The 14375-nt window shown below is 45.1% G+C and overlaps 1 protein-coding gene across 2 annotated transcripts in view; it reads left to right on the plus strand.

The window, feature by feature from the left end:
- Nucleotides 1–4155: 4155 nt before the first annotated feature.
- SRPX (sushi repeat containing protein X-linked) overlaps nt 4156–14375 on the plus strand; it is a 42656-nt gene continuing 32436 nt past the window's right edge. Inside the window, exon 1 of one of the 2 annotated variants that reach the window (XM_068686510.1) lies at nt 4156–4318. In XM_068686510.1, coding sequence (XP_068542611.1) covers nt 4249–4318 — 70 coding nt within the window. In that variant the 5' untranslated portion in view covers nt 4156–4248. The remainder of the gene's footprint in view (nt 4319–14375) is intronic. The other variant, XM_068686501.1, reaches the window with a different exon arrangement.

Consider the following 14375-nt stretch of genomic DNA (forward strand, 5'->3'; position numbering starts at 1 on the left):
TATGTATCTGCTGATACAGCTCATTCTATTCTTGAAAATATTCTACAGTATCTAACTAAGAATCCGATATTCTCTTCCTCCCTCCCCCTCCCTTCTGTTTTGTCACTGCTGAAAAAACTGTGAGTCATCCAGATGGAAGGAGGAAAATGCAACTGGTGTTCTTGGAGACTTGCTACGTATGCATACTACGTATATGTGATGTATGTGACTGACCCGGACCTCCTAGCTGAAATTTTATGCAGAAAAAAAAAAAAATCTTGGTGGAGAAAATGAGGAAAAGTCCTTATGCCATTGCAGGACAGGAGAGCATGAGGCCACCAATAACTGTGAAGATGCAAAGAGACTTGGGTCAGATCAGTGGCACGGGGTGCACTGTCGAGGGATGTGCTTGGGGAAGGAACACGCCGTCCTGAAAAACATTTCTTTCCTGTAAAATATATAGCCAGAGCAGTATATACTTCAATATTTTTGTCAAGGAGTAAGCCATTAAATAAAGAACGGTGTTGCATGCAAGAAACTGTTTGATAATTATCTCCATTATGGAAGCTTTTAGAATTTCCATTGATCTACATCCTTCTGATATTTTTATCAGTGATGAAGCTAAAAGTCTTCAAGGCTACTCTCGAATGTTCTCTTTTCTGTCTGTAGAAAACAAACAAAATCTTTCTATTAGAAAAGATGGATATGTCACTTAAAAATGCAAAATGAGCAAGGTGGAGAAGCCTTTTGCAAGCAGCACCGAATGAAGCACCTACTCTGTGTGAACTGAAGCACAGGCGCTGACAGTGGGGTTTCACAGGCATTTGTTGAGAGCAGCATTACGGTAAGATTGAGAAATTTTGTATTTCATTCTCAGGATTGATCTGTGTGTGACACATCTGCCTCTTTCTGGCAATGTCTTCCCCAGATGCTTTTTTGCCTTTTTTTCCCTCCCGGTGCTTCCCATGCCTCACCACAGCAGCACCCACCCCAGAACTTCTCTTCCTTCCCATCATCTCTGCAGGTCAGTCCCAATCTGTTCTTCCTTTTCCATCCTGTCATTGTCAGAGTCACAGAAACATCCCAACACCGGAGTGCAGCCAACCAGCCTGCAAACACCCAGATTGCCCCCAGAGACCAAGTTCACGTGCAACAGGCTGACATCCAGAGTGAAAACTTGAGCCCCACGAGCTGGTAGGCAGAAGATGCTGAGAAGAGGGTCTGGTAACAGCAAACACAGAGCAACAACCAAGCATTTCAGACTGTTGCTGCGTGACAAGAGAGTCATTCATAAGCTTTCAAGAACTGTAAGAACTGCACAGTGCTAAATTATTGATATTTTAGAGCTTTCTGCAGAAATTAGCAGGAGTAACTCTAAGTATTGGAGCATTCTCGTTCACCAGGACAATTCACCGGGGTAAAAACACGAGTGTAAGAGTTTCCTGGATTGGGCCCCCCGTTTGTCATCTTCTTATCATGACTAATAAAGTCTTAGCTGGGGCTTCCAAAGCTTAATTACATGCAGATGGGTTGTTGTTTTAGGCTTGTTTCATTGTTTTCTTATTTTTTTTCTTTTGTTACCATTCTTTACTAATCAGTGAAAAACTTAAATCGGATTGTTAAACTTTATTAAAAATAGTACTTTACTGAATTTCTCCCCCCATCAATAGCTGGTTTTGTATTATCGTTGTAACTGTAGCTAAGTGACAGCAATTGTGGTTCAGACTAAGAAAATTATACTTCTGTACGTCTATTTAAAAAAGCATGAAAGAGGAATTATGTGCTTAAATTAAGTCACAGGCATATTACGAATATACCTGTAAGTCTCCAACAGCACTTAACTTTGCTTTGGGTCTTATTGTGCATTAACTAAGACATTCCCACACGCTTCCATCCCATACTCACGGCTAATTTTATTTTTAAAGAGCTTTATTTAATTGAGGACTGCATTTCATTTCCTCTAAACAGTCAGAAACTGTGAATCTTCAGTGAAAATCATGGTGGTTATTTCTTGTGCAGTGCCAGTAGTGCCTGGAACTGCAAATAACCACAAACTTAAATATTTGGAATTTTTGTCTATGACTGTGTGAAAGCTGAGCTGAGAAGAAAAATTGACCAAGACTATACTTTCAAATTCAAGAAATGTGATACTTGTTCAATACATTCCTAGTACCAAATCCATTCTCCTATTAAAAGCAAGAAAACGACTTCACAAAAATCTAATTTGTGTTAACAAGTTCGGAGAAGTTTTTTAAAGATGTCTTGAACTTGTCTTTCAAGCCTCAGTCTTCCGGGTGATTTTGCCTAACAGCCATCCTAACAAAGGCACAGAATACGGGTTGCATTGCACAGGTGAGCTCTGGAGCCAAATCCCATCTGAACGAATGCACATTTCAGTATCTCCACGTCTACAGGGCTGATTTCAACCAGTCTGTCAAGGATACGTTCACACTGTCAGTTATGCTCACACTTGCATCTAAAGTTGAGCTGTAACTCCAAAGCTATGTAAGCCATTAAATCCTTTTGCCTTTCCCAGGGCACCTAAAACAACCCAAGAGCTGGACAGTAGCGGAAGAAGAGCATCCCAGACAAGCTCATGCACTAAGCTCTGCAGAAACCCCTGCAGTTGACAACCCAGGGACAGTAAAAAGCAGCCAAAAAAAAAAATTAAAAAAAAAATCACAAAGGTGACCCAAGAGTGGCTGTGGCCTCAGGGGTTTGGATTTTGTCGGGACAGCTGATGGAGAAGCAGCAGCTGCATTCAGAGTGGCAGTGGCTCCTTGTACAATGCTACCAGTCTTGTATAGACCTGAACCTCTTAAGAATATCCTAAATGAAAGCCACTGCTTTGGAAATGGGTGGCTGGAAGGGCTCCCAGGAAGAGAAAGTGAGAGATAACTGCTCCATTGCGGCCTGCTTCAGGTATCCCAGCTATTCCAGCACTTTTTCATGCTGAACTGTTACCAAAGCCTCGCAGCACAGATAAACTTCACAGATAATCACTATTTATTGCAGACTTCTAACCTTTTACTTTAATCTTTTCTACAATATCTGTGCCAATAATAACAGCCTAAGGCAAGCCTATTTTCCTTATTCTTCCACTTTCAGAGTAATGTTGGTCTTCTTAATCTCTCCTCACGTGGAAATCTGTTCTTTCCTTAGGCTGGTAAACTGTAATGGCTCAGATGATACTGCTGTTGTTTTTTTGTTTTGTTTTGTTTTTTGTTTGTTTGTTTGTTTTTTAAAAAAATAATGATAAAAACTGAATATTGAAGTTTGACCTAGTCCAGCTGCTTCTGCAGCAGTGGATTTGGGTGGGGAGGGCTGCTTTGCTCTCGATCTTGACTTCCATTTCCCCTTGGGATGCCATCCTCCCTCTGAAAACTGGTGCCTCGTGTTTCTAAAGGGATATTCCCCGATTTACTGGGTAGGACTCCTCCATCTGCCTGTGCTTTGCTGGGAATAGGGCAGCCCACGGGCGGGATGTGAGGAGCCACCTTGGGATGTCCCCTCCTGTCCTAGCACACAAACTCTTTCTTCCTCAGCAGCACAGCAGCTTCACCGCACCGCCGGCAGCTTTTGAACACATAGATGCTACCTCTCTAACATGGAAAAATAAAAGGATAACTAAGCCTCGCTGCAGTGGAGCTTCAGGGCTGACGGATCTCCAGCTTTAATCAAGCGCTGGAACACCCCATGCTCTGCCTGGAGCCCTCTCGTCTGCAGGCTAGGATTTGGGGACCCGCTTTCATCTGTCAGGGTGTGCGAGGAAGGCCTCCAATCTTTGTGCTCCTGCCAGAAAGCCCACAGCCGTGACCCCGAGCACCCCAAAACCTCAGGGGCAAACGCAAAGACCCCGCACTTCTCCCTCATAACCCCGCGGCTCAGGGGCCCGCCTCGTGCTTTGGGGGCTGCCCTTCCTCATCCTCATCCTCAAACTCCCCTCCCCGCCGGCAGAGGCTGCTGGGGGAGAGAGGGGAGAGAGGGAAGAGAGGGACAAGGCTCCCTGACGGGCTGCGGGTCGGGGGAGCCGGGACCCCCGGCTGTGGGGGCACGGGGCCAGGGCGCCACGTTGGGGTCGATGCCGGCGGGCCAGGGGAGGCGAGGCGGGGCCGGGCCGAGCTCCCTCACAGGAGGAGGAGGAGGAGGAGCCTCGGGCCGAGCTGGGGAGCCCGCTCCGAGGATGTCTCCGTCCCACTCCTCCTCCTCCTGCCCCTTTGCCGCGCAGCCCTCAGCCGGGAAGGGCCGCCGCCACCGCCGCCGCGCAGCATGGCGAGCCGCTGCCTGCGCCTGGCCGCCCTGCTCGCCCTCACCGCCTGCCCCGGCCGCGCCTACCAGGGTAGGGAAGGGGGCGGCAGCCCCCGGGTGTTTGCACGGGGGCTGGCGGAGTGTGGAGAGGGGAATTGGGAAGGGGATTGAGGCCCGGGTGTAGGCGGGGAGAGAAAGGGAGCCCGCCGCGCTGGCCGCCTCGTCTGGTGGGGACACACTGTGCGGGGACAGCCGGGGCTGGCTGGGGGGCAGGAATGGCTTTAGCAGGTGTAGGCAGTGAAAAGCCGGGGGCAGAGGTCTTGGTTCAAATTCAGGTGTGTTACACCGCAGAGAGGTGGTGAACAGGTGAGGAAGGTGCCTGGGGTGGCTGCCAGCTGTGTGTGGGGGCAGCCGCTGCTTGCTGCCGGCTCCTGCCCTCTGCACCCAGCAGCCAGCCCTACCTAAGCGATAGCCCTGTTTGCTCAGGGCCATAAAATATCCCAGCGATGGTATTTGTGAGTCCAAGTTAGCTTTTCTTGGGTTTCTTGGCATGCAGCAGCAGGACTCCTTTCCAGCGTGTTAAAGATGCTGGAAGGCTCGTTCCTTACAAAGCACGAAGATATTGGACGCATCGGCTGCTGAATCAACAAGGACAACAGAAGTTTCTGTCCTGGCATTTCTCTGAGGACTGTTGTGCTGCCAAACTCGTTATTTTCTTAGGAAGATGACTGAATGCCTTATTTTGCGGTTCGTGTGCATGTTAGTCTTCAATTAGTTTGCAGAGGATGCTAATATCCTGCTCTCTTCTTTCTTCTTAGAAGGCCAAATGTAACTTCTCCCGTCTCAAAAACACACTTTCTGTGTGCAATCTTCAAGCTGACCACACAATAGCCAGCTTGTTTCATCTTTCACTCGTTTGAAAGTCCAATTTTCCTATTAAGCTTAGTGATAAAGGCTCCAAACTGTTTAAATCAGCAGCAGCTGTATTTGTAAACCCTGATTTCGAGCTAAGGTCTCACATTCCATTTCTTTTGTTTGCTTATTTTGTGAAGAGAAAATGTGATATTCTTTCAAACCTTTATTCTCAATATGAACCCGGCCAAGTATTTTCTTTTCATCACACTGTATTGGTCTCTAACTGTGCCCATCAGGTGACGGAGTGCCTTTAGGTACGCTGAAATAGCTTCTCCAAATAATTTCAGTAGGATGTATGTGTATGTGGCCCCCTTGAACACAGACTGTACATGCATGTACTGTAATGAACTGTTACTAGGAATTTAATGCTTTTTTTAATTGACAAAGCCAAAGAGCCTATTTCAGAGCCACGCAACATGCTTATTTTTGGTAGCAGATAGTCATTTAAACAGCAGGAGTAATTTAATCAGCTCTTGAATTCATAATTTGATAAAACTGGAGTTTTTATTGTAGAGTGTTTGTGCTTCATAACCCAAAGGCTATGGTGAGCGATATACTAAATAAGAGTAATTTAGGTGCTATAAACAGAGTTCTGTGATCCATATTTGATGTTAGGCAGTGAAAATCATCGAGTGATGAGTTAACTCTCTCCTTGGGTTTAGGAAGGTGACTGAAAAATACCTGAATTCTTAAAATACTGAAAAACATTTGAAGCAGCTGCTGTATTATATTACCTGTTACTGTAGTTTCATATTGTGAAAGATTTCACTTGGTCCTTTTACATTGTTCGGTTCAAAACCTGTGATGCACTGTTGGAACTTCTTTCATGGCACTACTAAGAGAAAAGTCCATTTGCTCTTTAGGAAGGTGTTAGAGATGTACCTTTTAAAAGTTAAAACAAGGGGTTTTGTTTGTTTGGCTTTCCCTAGGGAGTAAAGAGAAAACTAAAGACCTTTGAACTCGAGTGACTCTTTCCTCATCAGGTTCTTCTTGCCCTCCCCAGAGTTCTTCCCACCTCTTTTTTTTTTTTTTTTTTGTCCTAGTCTTCAGAGCTGTGGAAAACCAAGGTAAATCCTTTTTCTGTTGGGCTCAGGCAGAGCAATGATGACCTTCTGGTAGGGCCAGATGAGAGTACAGCTCAATGTAAGTGCATAGGAAATCACTTGTTCAGTGCTACAGGTACGTGGAACTGGAATCTAGTGATGCTGCATGGTTGAAGACTGTCGTACTTGAGTCTTTACACTTTTAGTAGACTTTTGTAAGGAAAAGCAGACCTCTGACAAAAATAACGGAAAGTGGTTGTATTACATTAAAAAAGAAGCTGTGTTCTAGAGGACAATATTGGTGTGAAGGGATTACAAACCTCGAGAGATGCCATTAAGATCACCTAAAGAACATGTAATACTAGAGAACTGTTTTCAAAACCTTTATGATATTTAAATCATTGAAAAACAATATATATGCGTAGTATGTTTGTAAACACATCTATATTTGGGTATATATTAAATACAAGCAGACGGATGTCTGTCTGGTTGCAGGAAGGGCAGCTCTTCTGAAAGCTGTAGAGGAAGGGCTGCATCTGTGCTGCAGCCTTTGAGAGCACAGCACTCCTTGCCCAACTGAGCTTATACTGCAAATAGACAAGGGATTGGAGGAGAAAACTGAAAGAAGTAAATATTTAAGATGGCTTAGAGTCGTATGGCAGGCTTTTAAAAAAAAAATCTGGCGTTGCAATTAGTGTCTTGATTCCCAATTATAGCTCCTATCCATCAGGCTGGGCTGCAGCAGTCAAGAAACTGTCTCCAAGCCCCTAAGCAGCTGGTGTTCTGCATTGCCAAGGGTGGGGCCCGTTGTGTCAGCTGAGGTTTTTCTTGTTGCTTTTTTAATGCAGTTTGCTCTCTGCCCGTTAATCCTAGGTGACAACTTTCGTAGAAGTACGTACAGGACCCACTCCTGTTCCTGGTTCTGTGCGTGCTGGTCCCCTGAAGCCAAGCACACCGATGCTGAGCTCATGGACGATGAAGACCTGGGTGTCCTTCAGGCTGTCTGAACCTAAACACAGAGCAGAAAGGCACAGTCTGCCCTCAAATAGCTCGCAGGCCAAGTAAAAGACAAAAAACATCATGTGAATACAAGCAGATAAGTATGTCCTAAGGCACAGCTCTATCCCAAGAGTTGTCCTTTGGACCAGTTGTCTCCTCCTAAATAAGTTCCAGATAGCTGGATGGCTGTACGTGGAGAAATGAGCAAGGCTCCCAGCTGCAGAGAGGCCTAGCAGAAATGACATGTTAAAGTGACCTCAAATGCAACAAACGACCTGTTTATATCCATCAAGCACATTGTCACCCCTTGGTGCTGCATCTGTGCTTTCTCATGTAAAGTGGGCCATCTTCACGAGCTACACTAACTCCCACCGAAAGTTCCTCACATCACCAAGTGTTATCAAAGCACTGTGCGTTTCTTTTTGGGTAGTTCTTAAGGAATCTCATCCTCAAGGATGGATGTCAAGGGGATGGAGTAGAGCTCAGTAGCAGTTACTTTTCACCCCTGTCAGCTGCTGGGTGCCGCGTGCTGCTGGTCCTCTGGAGTAGTCGATGCTAACAGACGTGACGGGCTTCCTGAGAGACTAGAGTGTATGAACACAGGTTTATAAAAACTAGCAGTTGAGGTTGCTATCAGTGCAAGTGAGATTCTTGTCTGCGAAAAAGTATAAATGAGCATGTAACGTGAAATGTCTAATACCCCAGCTCTTAAACAATCTGGTGATGTTGAGATGCGTTTCACTGTAGTCCCCTCGCTTCTCTGACAGTTGAAACCAAGAGAGGTTAATAAACAGTAGCGTTACTGAAATATGCTTATTTTTCCCCCACTATACAAATATGAATGGAATTGGTAACAACTGAGTCAAATTTGTGGCTGTTGAAGGTGCAAGTTAAAAAATACTTTGCATTCTTTGAATGGCCACTGGGTTGAAAATTCAAACTCTTTGACATAACAACCCTGTGCGGGTTGCTCGGGCTTGCTTGCTCTTCCTCGCTTTCCACATCTGTAAATTAAAATAGCAGAAATGTGGACCATTGTGAAGTAATCGGAGATTCCTATGTAAAAAGTCCACAAGTTATGTCATATTTGAAGTACTTGCGATGTGCTGGGGATGGTTCGTTTCACAAGACCTTCACTTAAATTTTTTTTAGCGGGGTAAGTTGAAAGCTCAGCAGGCAGAGTGTTGCTGGCCGTCCATCAGTTCTCTGCCACTGCTTCTAACTATTAATTATACTTAAAGGAACACTGTTAAAGCTGTGCAGACTGAAAATTTATGCTGTGATACCTTGAAAGTGTCTCCAAATTAGAGGTTTCAACTTTGATTCTCTTCCCTGTAACTTGAAAGAGCCACTTGAGAGGTCTGCCAGATTTTGACACAACTTTAACTTGACATTTTGCATATCCCTACATGAAGAGAGAAGGGGGTTTTATATTCCTTCAGAGATGACAATGGAAATAAATTTAATCTACTCAAGTTGGTAAATACGGAAATCTTAGCTTTGCCAATGTCTTCTGTTAGTTTTCCTGAGCAATCTTGGCAAAACTTTGTTGTGCTTGGGGAGGTAAATGGTGTCTTTGCTGTGTACTTAACACACAGAAATGTGAAAGCAGCAGGTATGTGCAGAGTACAGTTCTAGCAAGTGCAACCTGAGGATGATTAGAAATCCTTCCCCCACCTCCCATTATCTTTAACTAGTGTTTCTTGGCAGCTGCAGGTTTTTTCCTGAGAGAAAAGTCTAAAATTACGTCTTCCCCTCAAGTTCTGTGAAGATGAAAGGAGAATACGTTTAGCATGGGAGCACTTCAATAGCCTGCTACCAGCATGCTGAAGTGAATCTGTCAAAATATCCTGGGGCTGGACTAGAGTTAAACTTCTCTGCGAAAAGGCTTACTTGAGGAGGAAGTGTTGCTTACTGGTTTCTTGTTTGTTTTGGGTTCTCTACGTGCGTCATGTACAGAAGTCTCTAGACTGGCTGTGCTGCTGTTTCCAGGCTCGGATGGCTAGCCTTCATCACCAGCTATACATATATATATATATTTTTTTGTGTGCTTTCTTCTCTAGTGCTTAGGAAATGCAACTTTGCAAAAGCACCTGCTTTGTATTCCTTCACAGCCTTCTCAAAAGCATCGCTTTACAGGGTACTTTTGGAGTTTTGCCTTCCCTCCAGGAACCACTGTACCACTGATCCTACTGATCAGCGTGGGCTCCTCTCCCCTGCTGCCTGGGCTTCCTTGTACCCGACTGCTGGCATGTGGGATCTTTGGCAGGATCCCTCACTTTGTCCCCTGTTGGTTCAGATGCTACAAGGTAGGGTTTGGAGGCTCCCAGGGGCCTCTGCAGTACAGGAGAGGTTTCCCAAATTCTCAGCAGGGCCCTCTGGTGCGTCCTACACCAGGGGTGCCAAACTGCCACATGTTCTCCTTCACCCTCCGCTGCAATTTGGCACAAAATAAGCAGCAAGGGTGAGATGTGCTTTATTCTCTCAGTGGTGCTGTTCCTTTCAGCTCTCCTGCAGCTCTCCCCTGGGCTACTTTTCGCTGTGTCCACTCAGCAGCTGGGAAAGCTGCTGCCCCCCTGCACTGCACAGGGCAAACCAAAGCCTGGGAGATGGAAGCACCCCCACAGTATCAGGTCACCCAGCCCCTGCCAAAGTGTGCAACTCCAGCGGGGGAAAGTTGGGCACTTCTGGCAAAGGATTTTGACATTTGAGCAGATAACCACTTGTATAGCTTCGTGCATTTCGCTTTAGTCAGTGAGAAGGTGCTCTGGGTTGCTTTTGTGAGATGTCTGCAGGTCAGGAGCTATCTTTAAGGGGCAAAAAGCCACGACCAAAACATTCAAGATGCATATCAAAGATTTTTGATTGTGTTTGTATTTATCTGAAACTGGTGAGTGAACACCTATACGTGTGTGTAGATTTTTGAGTTGTACAGTGCTCGAATTGTGATGTGCAGCTTCAGGGAGGCACAGAAGAAACTTCCGCAGCTCTGCAAGAAAACATAGCAGTAAATTTTATGCTATCATTTGCTTCAGATCTTGCGGAAGATAAAAATATGCATATGTGAGAATACTTCATGTATGTAATTTGGATGATTTAGAAGCTTGTGTTATAATGAAAGTTTGTTTTGAAGACTGAAATTACTATGTTGCTGTTACAGAAAGAATCCCTTTTTTCAGTCGTGACAAATCTTAAATTTCACCCGGCTCTGTACAGACAGGTTTCCTTACAACTGGAGATGTGATTAAAGACGACTGATTTTAGTCTTCCCTACTTCTTGCCCTCTTCTTCTTTTCAGGAAATGCCATTGCTTTTCAGGGTACTGGATTTAGGCATGCCTAAATCTATACACTAAGAATAGCAGCAGCACGGTTTGGAAGCAGTCGTGTATTCAGGCTTCTCCAGCAGTGCCTTGTCGTGCTGCATGGTTTACCCGAAGCCTGCACTTAACCAGCGTGGGCTGGCCAAGTGAGTCACTTTGCAAAGTCTTTCCTTCGTGGCTGTCCCATGAGTTTTAACCTACCAGGGTCTGTGGTCCTTGCTGGTGTCCCTCAGAGGTCTTCTGCCAGACTTCCAGACACTTCCTTGCCGGATGGGGTGAGATGCTGCTTCCGACTCCTACACCAAGCTACAAGCCTCTGCCAATTACACTTTTCTTCAGACTTTTCGGACAATGCACTTAAAATAATGGCTTAATTTGAATCTCCCTGTCTTGAGTCTGTCCGCTGTGGCTCTCTATTTATAATGCGTCGCTCATAAGTAAAACAGGCCAAAATTTGCATGCCTCTATCCAGCTATTCTTGAAGATTAAAATCAGGTTGGCTCCCAGCCATTCACTGCTCTAAGCTGCCCAGAGACAGATACCAGAAACAATGCACCAGCCACCAAGTTATGGTGGTAGGGAACATTTAAATAAAAATAACAATAATAAAACAAATAATAAAAAGGTCTTTCCCATACTGTATTTTTCTGGGAAAGGAGTGGATGTGAGCGCTCCAGAAAGCTATTACTTGCTGAAAGGAGGTATGTTCCTTATTAATGTAACAAGGAAGAAAGGACACGGCTTGTTGAAGGTGTCTTTTCTGTGAAGGCATCTGGCTGGTAATTTGCTTCTACTTTGTACCCCTGATTTCTTTTCAAGACATTAAGGGAGCTGGTTAGCCTGTGTCTGCTGGATCCCTTTTGTAAATGGTTTATCTGACCAGAAAGCACACTCGGAAGGCTTTGGCTGAAAACCTTCATATAAGGAGCAAGCACTATTACATGTGCCATGCATCATATTAAGTGAAAACATGTGGCTGTGTTTAGTTATGGGACTGCTGCAGGAAGCTCCTGCAGCTCTTCAAAACTGGAAAAGTATGAGCTGTGCATGACTGTTGTTTGGGGCATATCCATACGCTCGCCTGAGTAGTCTCTCCATCCACCACAACATCTGGATGAGTTTCCTTTTTTCATAGGTATCAGGAACCACGTTCTGAGTATCTCACTGCTGCTGGACGCACCGTAAGTAGACAGGAAATCCGTGTCTGGGAGAACCAGGAGATAACCCTGACTGTCGCCATGCTTTGACTTCTTGTTTAAGAGGTTGTATGATCACATTCTGAGCAGCTAGCAGTGCTCTTTGTGTTATCACCAATACGTTTTTATCCTTTCTACTGGCACGCTGAGAGTTTGCAGCAGTTAACTGCTTGAGAACTTGTCAGCGATGTGTCCCGTGGTCTTTTCTGCAATTGTGAATGCCTGAATTCTTTTATTTTTGTTTCTTCTGGTTGATGATTCTGCGTCTAGGACTGAGTGTTGAAACCAAGAATATTAAACAGCATCTGTAGATGACCTCAAGGCATTTCAGACCCCTTAGATACCAGCACAGGCTGCACGTTGCTGCCCTGCAAGTTCTTTGGTTTTTCTATTACTCAAAATCACCTTTTTGTAATATTTCTGGCTGCAGGTTTGTTTAGGAAAATCTTAAATGTGTGGCGTATTTTTAAAATGCCTCAGATGTTTTTAGCTGTAAAATACATTAAAACCACATACATTGCTTGTGTGCAGTAAAAGACAACTTGTAGCTCATCAGAAAGATAACGTGATTGATTTATGGCTGCCTGTTTCCCCTGTTGGAAATGTAAGCCAGTTTGTCAAAATGAATCAGTACAGAGGAATTGAAAATAAGTCTTCTATTTCATGTATGAAATATTTTCATATCTGTAAGCCCCTCACAGTGAAAGCAGCTTTTGATTTATTTGCAGCTGATGAACGTTGTTTCTGAAATACAGTTCTGGTCTTTCTCTACTCTTTTGGCTGTAACAAAGTTTATTCTTTATAGAGTTGAGGCAATGAAAAGGAGGGGGACAGGGAACAGAAAGATTCCATATGGCAGTATGTGGCACAAAATGCATTAATTTATTGCTAATGATTTTGGTGGTGTGAAGGCTGATGCTTCTCAGGGCTTCAGTTCACGTGGAGCTGTCTTCTCCAAAATATTTGGAGTATGATTTAGGCGAAGGTAAGAGGGACAGATGAACAGCAGAAATGCAGGAAGGGAAGGCATAAATAAGATCTTGTGGCTGCATAAATTAGCTCTTGCACAATTTAAATAAACTTCGACCAAAAAGCCCAGCGCACCAGCACTGTCAGCAGACTGCAGGCTCTTCTCCTTATCACACCCATCCCAAGCTTTTGTGAGAGCTGATGCAGCAAGTTATGTTTTGGGTTATATTTGCTTGAACAGTTCTTTTAAAACCACTCTATTTAAGTCTTTTTAGTCACTTTTAGTTTCCTCTGTGGAAGGAGCTGCGAGGAGTCGCTGCCGTCACAGTGTGTGAGTGGGCAGGGGAGGAGGAAGGCTTGGCAGGCTCCGCCATACAGCAGTTTGCAAGTTCATACAGGATTGCGTCTCTTCCAGGCCTGTAGTTCTCAGCTGTCTGCCGTCGGCATACTTCAGCCCCATAACAGGCTCCTGAAAACCACTGAAGATGGAGCATGTTTTATATCGGGCTGGCTGCTGGATTGCTGCTACTCATGCTTCATGCTGGGGCAGCGGGTTGTCCAAAGGTGGTTGAAACCAAACCCCAATGTTACTGCTTTTTCCCAGAATATGTTTTCTTCCCACAGAGCTGGCTGGGTTAGGGATTTGGTGCACCGGGGTGTTTTACTGTCAGACCTCGTTTGAGGCTGCCCATTTGTCTGGTTTCACGTTGGCAGATGTTGGCGTGTCCTAGGCTGCTATTGAGCTGGCTTCCCTGCAAGGAAAGGATGCCAAGGAGCCCCCTGCTGCTGAGGGGCAGTGTGGTGAGGGGCAAAGGGGGGGAAAAACCAGCAGGACATGGCTTGTGTGACCCCTGGCCTTCTGCCGGGACTATGTGCCCAGTGCCACATCCCATTTTATGTGTGTAAAAACGCCAGCACGGGACTTCATTCTATGAAATTTCATGGTTGGTTGAGCTGCATAGGAGACTGTAGAGTGTGTGTGGACATATATAAATAAAAAAGGTATTTTGGATTTCTCATTTCTGTATAGCAGTGTGGGGTCAGGGCCATCCTGGCACGGCGAGGGCCAGCAGCGGGGCTGAGGCGTCGCCGAGCGGCCCTGTCCCGCCATGGCCAGGCCGTCAGCAGAGCCAGGCCGGGGTGGTGACCAGGCCCTGCTGGGACCCTGGGGCTGGATTTTGGGTTAAGTTTCACCTTATTTAGGGTGCACCTAAATACCTAAATAAGCACCTTATTTAAAAGCAAGCCCTGAAATCTCACGACCAAGTCTTTCAGGCTTTGACACTTGGGTGAGGAGGAAACCTAGTGAGAAATGTGATTGGGGCCCCTACGCTGTCTTTAAAAGGCAAAATGACTGATCTTTGCTGTATGCCCATTTTATTAGGTAACAAACTATTTTGATGCTCAGAGAAGAAATGTGTCTGGTGTGACTAGAATGCAAACAAACACATAAATCTGTTATATAAAAATGTCTCACTTGCTATGAGTTTGGCTTGTTAAGAGCCTCTAGTTTCTGTCTTCAGGGTGTTTATAGAACTTGAGCAGTTTTTCTGTACTAAACTGCCTCTGTTGGCAGCTAAAATTGGTAGCACTAGCTGTTAAATCCCAGAATGGTTTGGGTTGGAAGGGATCTTAAAGATCATCTAATTCCAACCCCCTGCCATGGGCAGGGACACCTCCCGCTACACCAGGTTGCTCAAAGCT

The sequence above is a fragment of the Anas acuta genome, chromosome 1, assembly GCF_963932015.1.
Source record: "Anas acuta chromosome 1, bAnaAcu1.1, whole genome shotgun sequence".
In the NCBI taxonomy this organism is placed as follows: domain Eukaryota; kingdom Metazoa; phylum Chordata; class Aves; order Anseriformes; family Anatidae; genus Anas; species Anas acuta.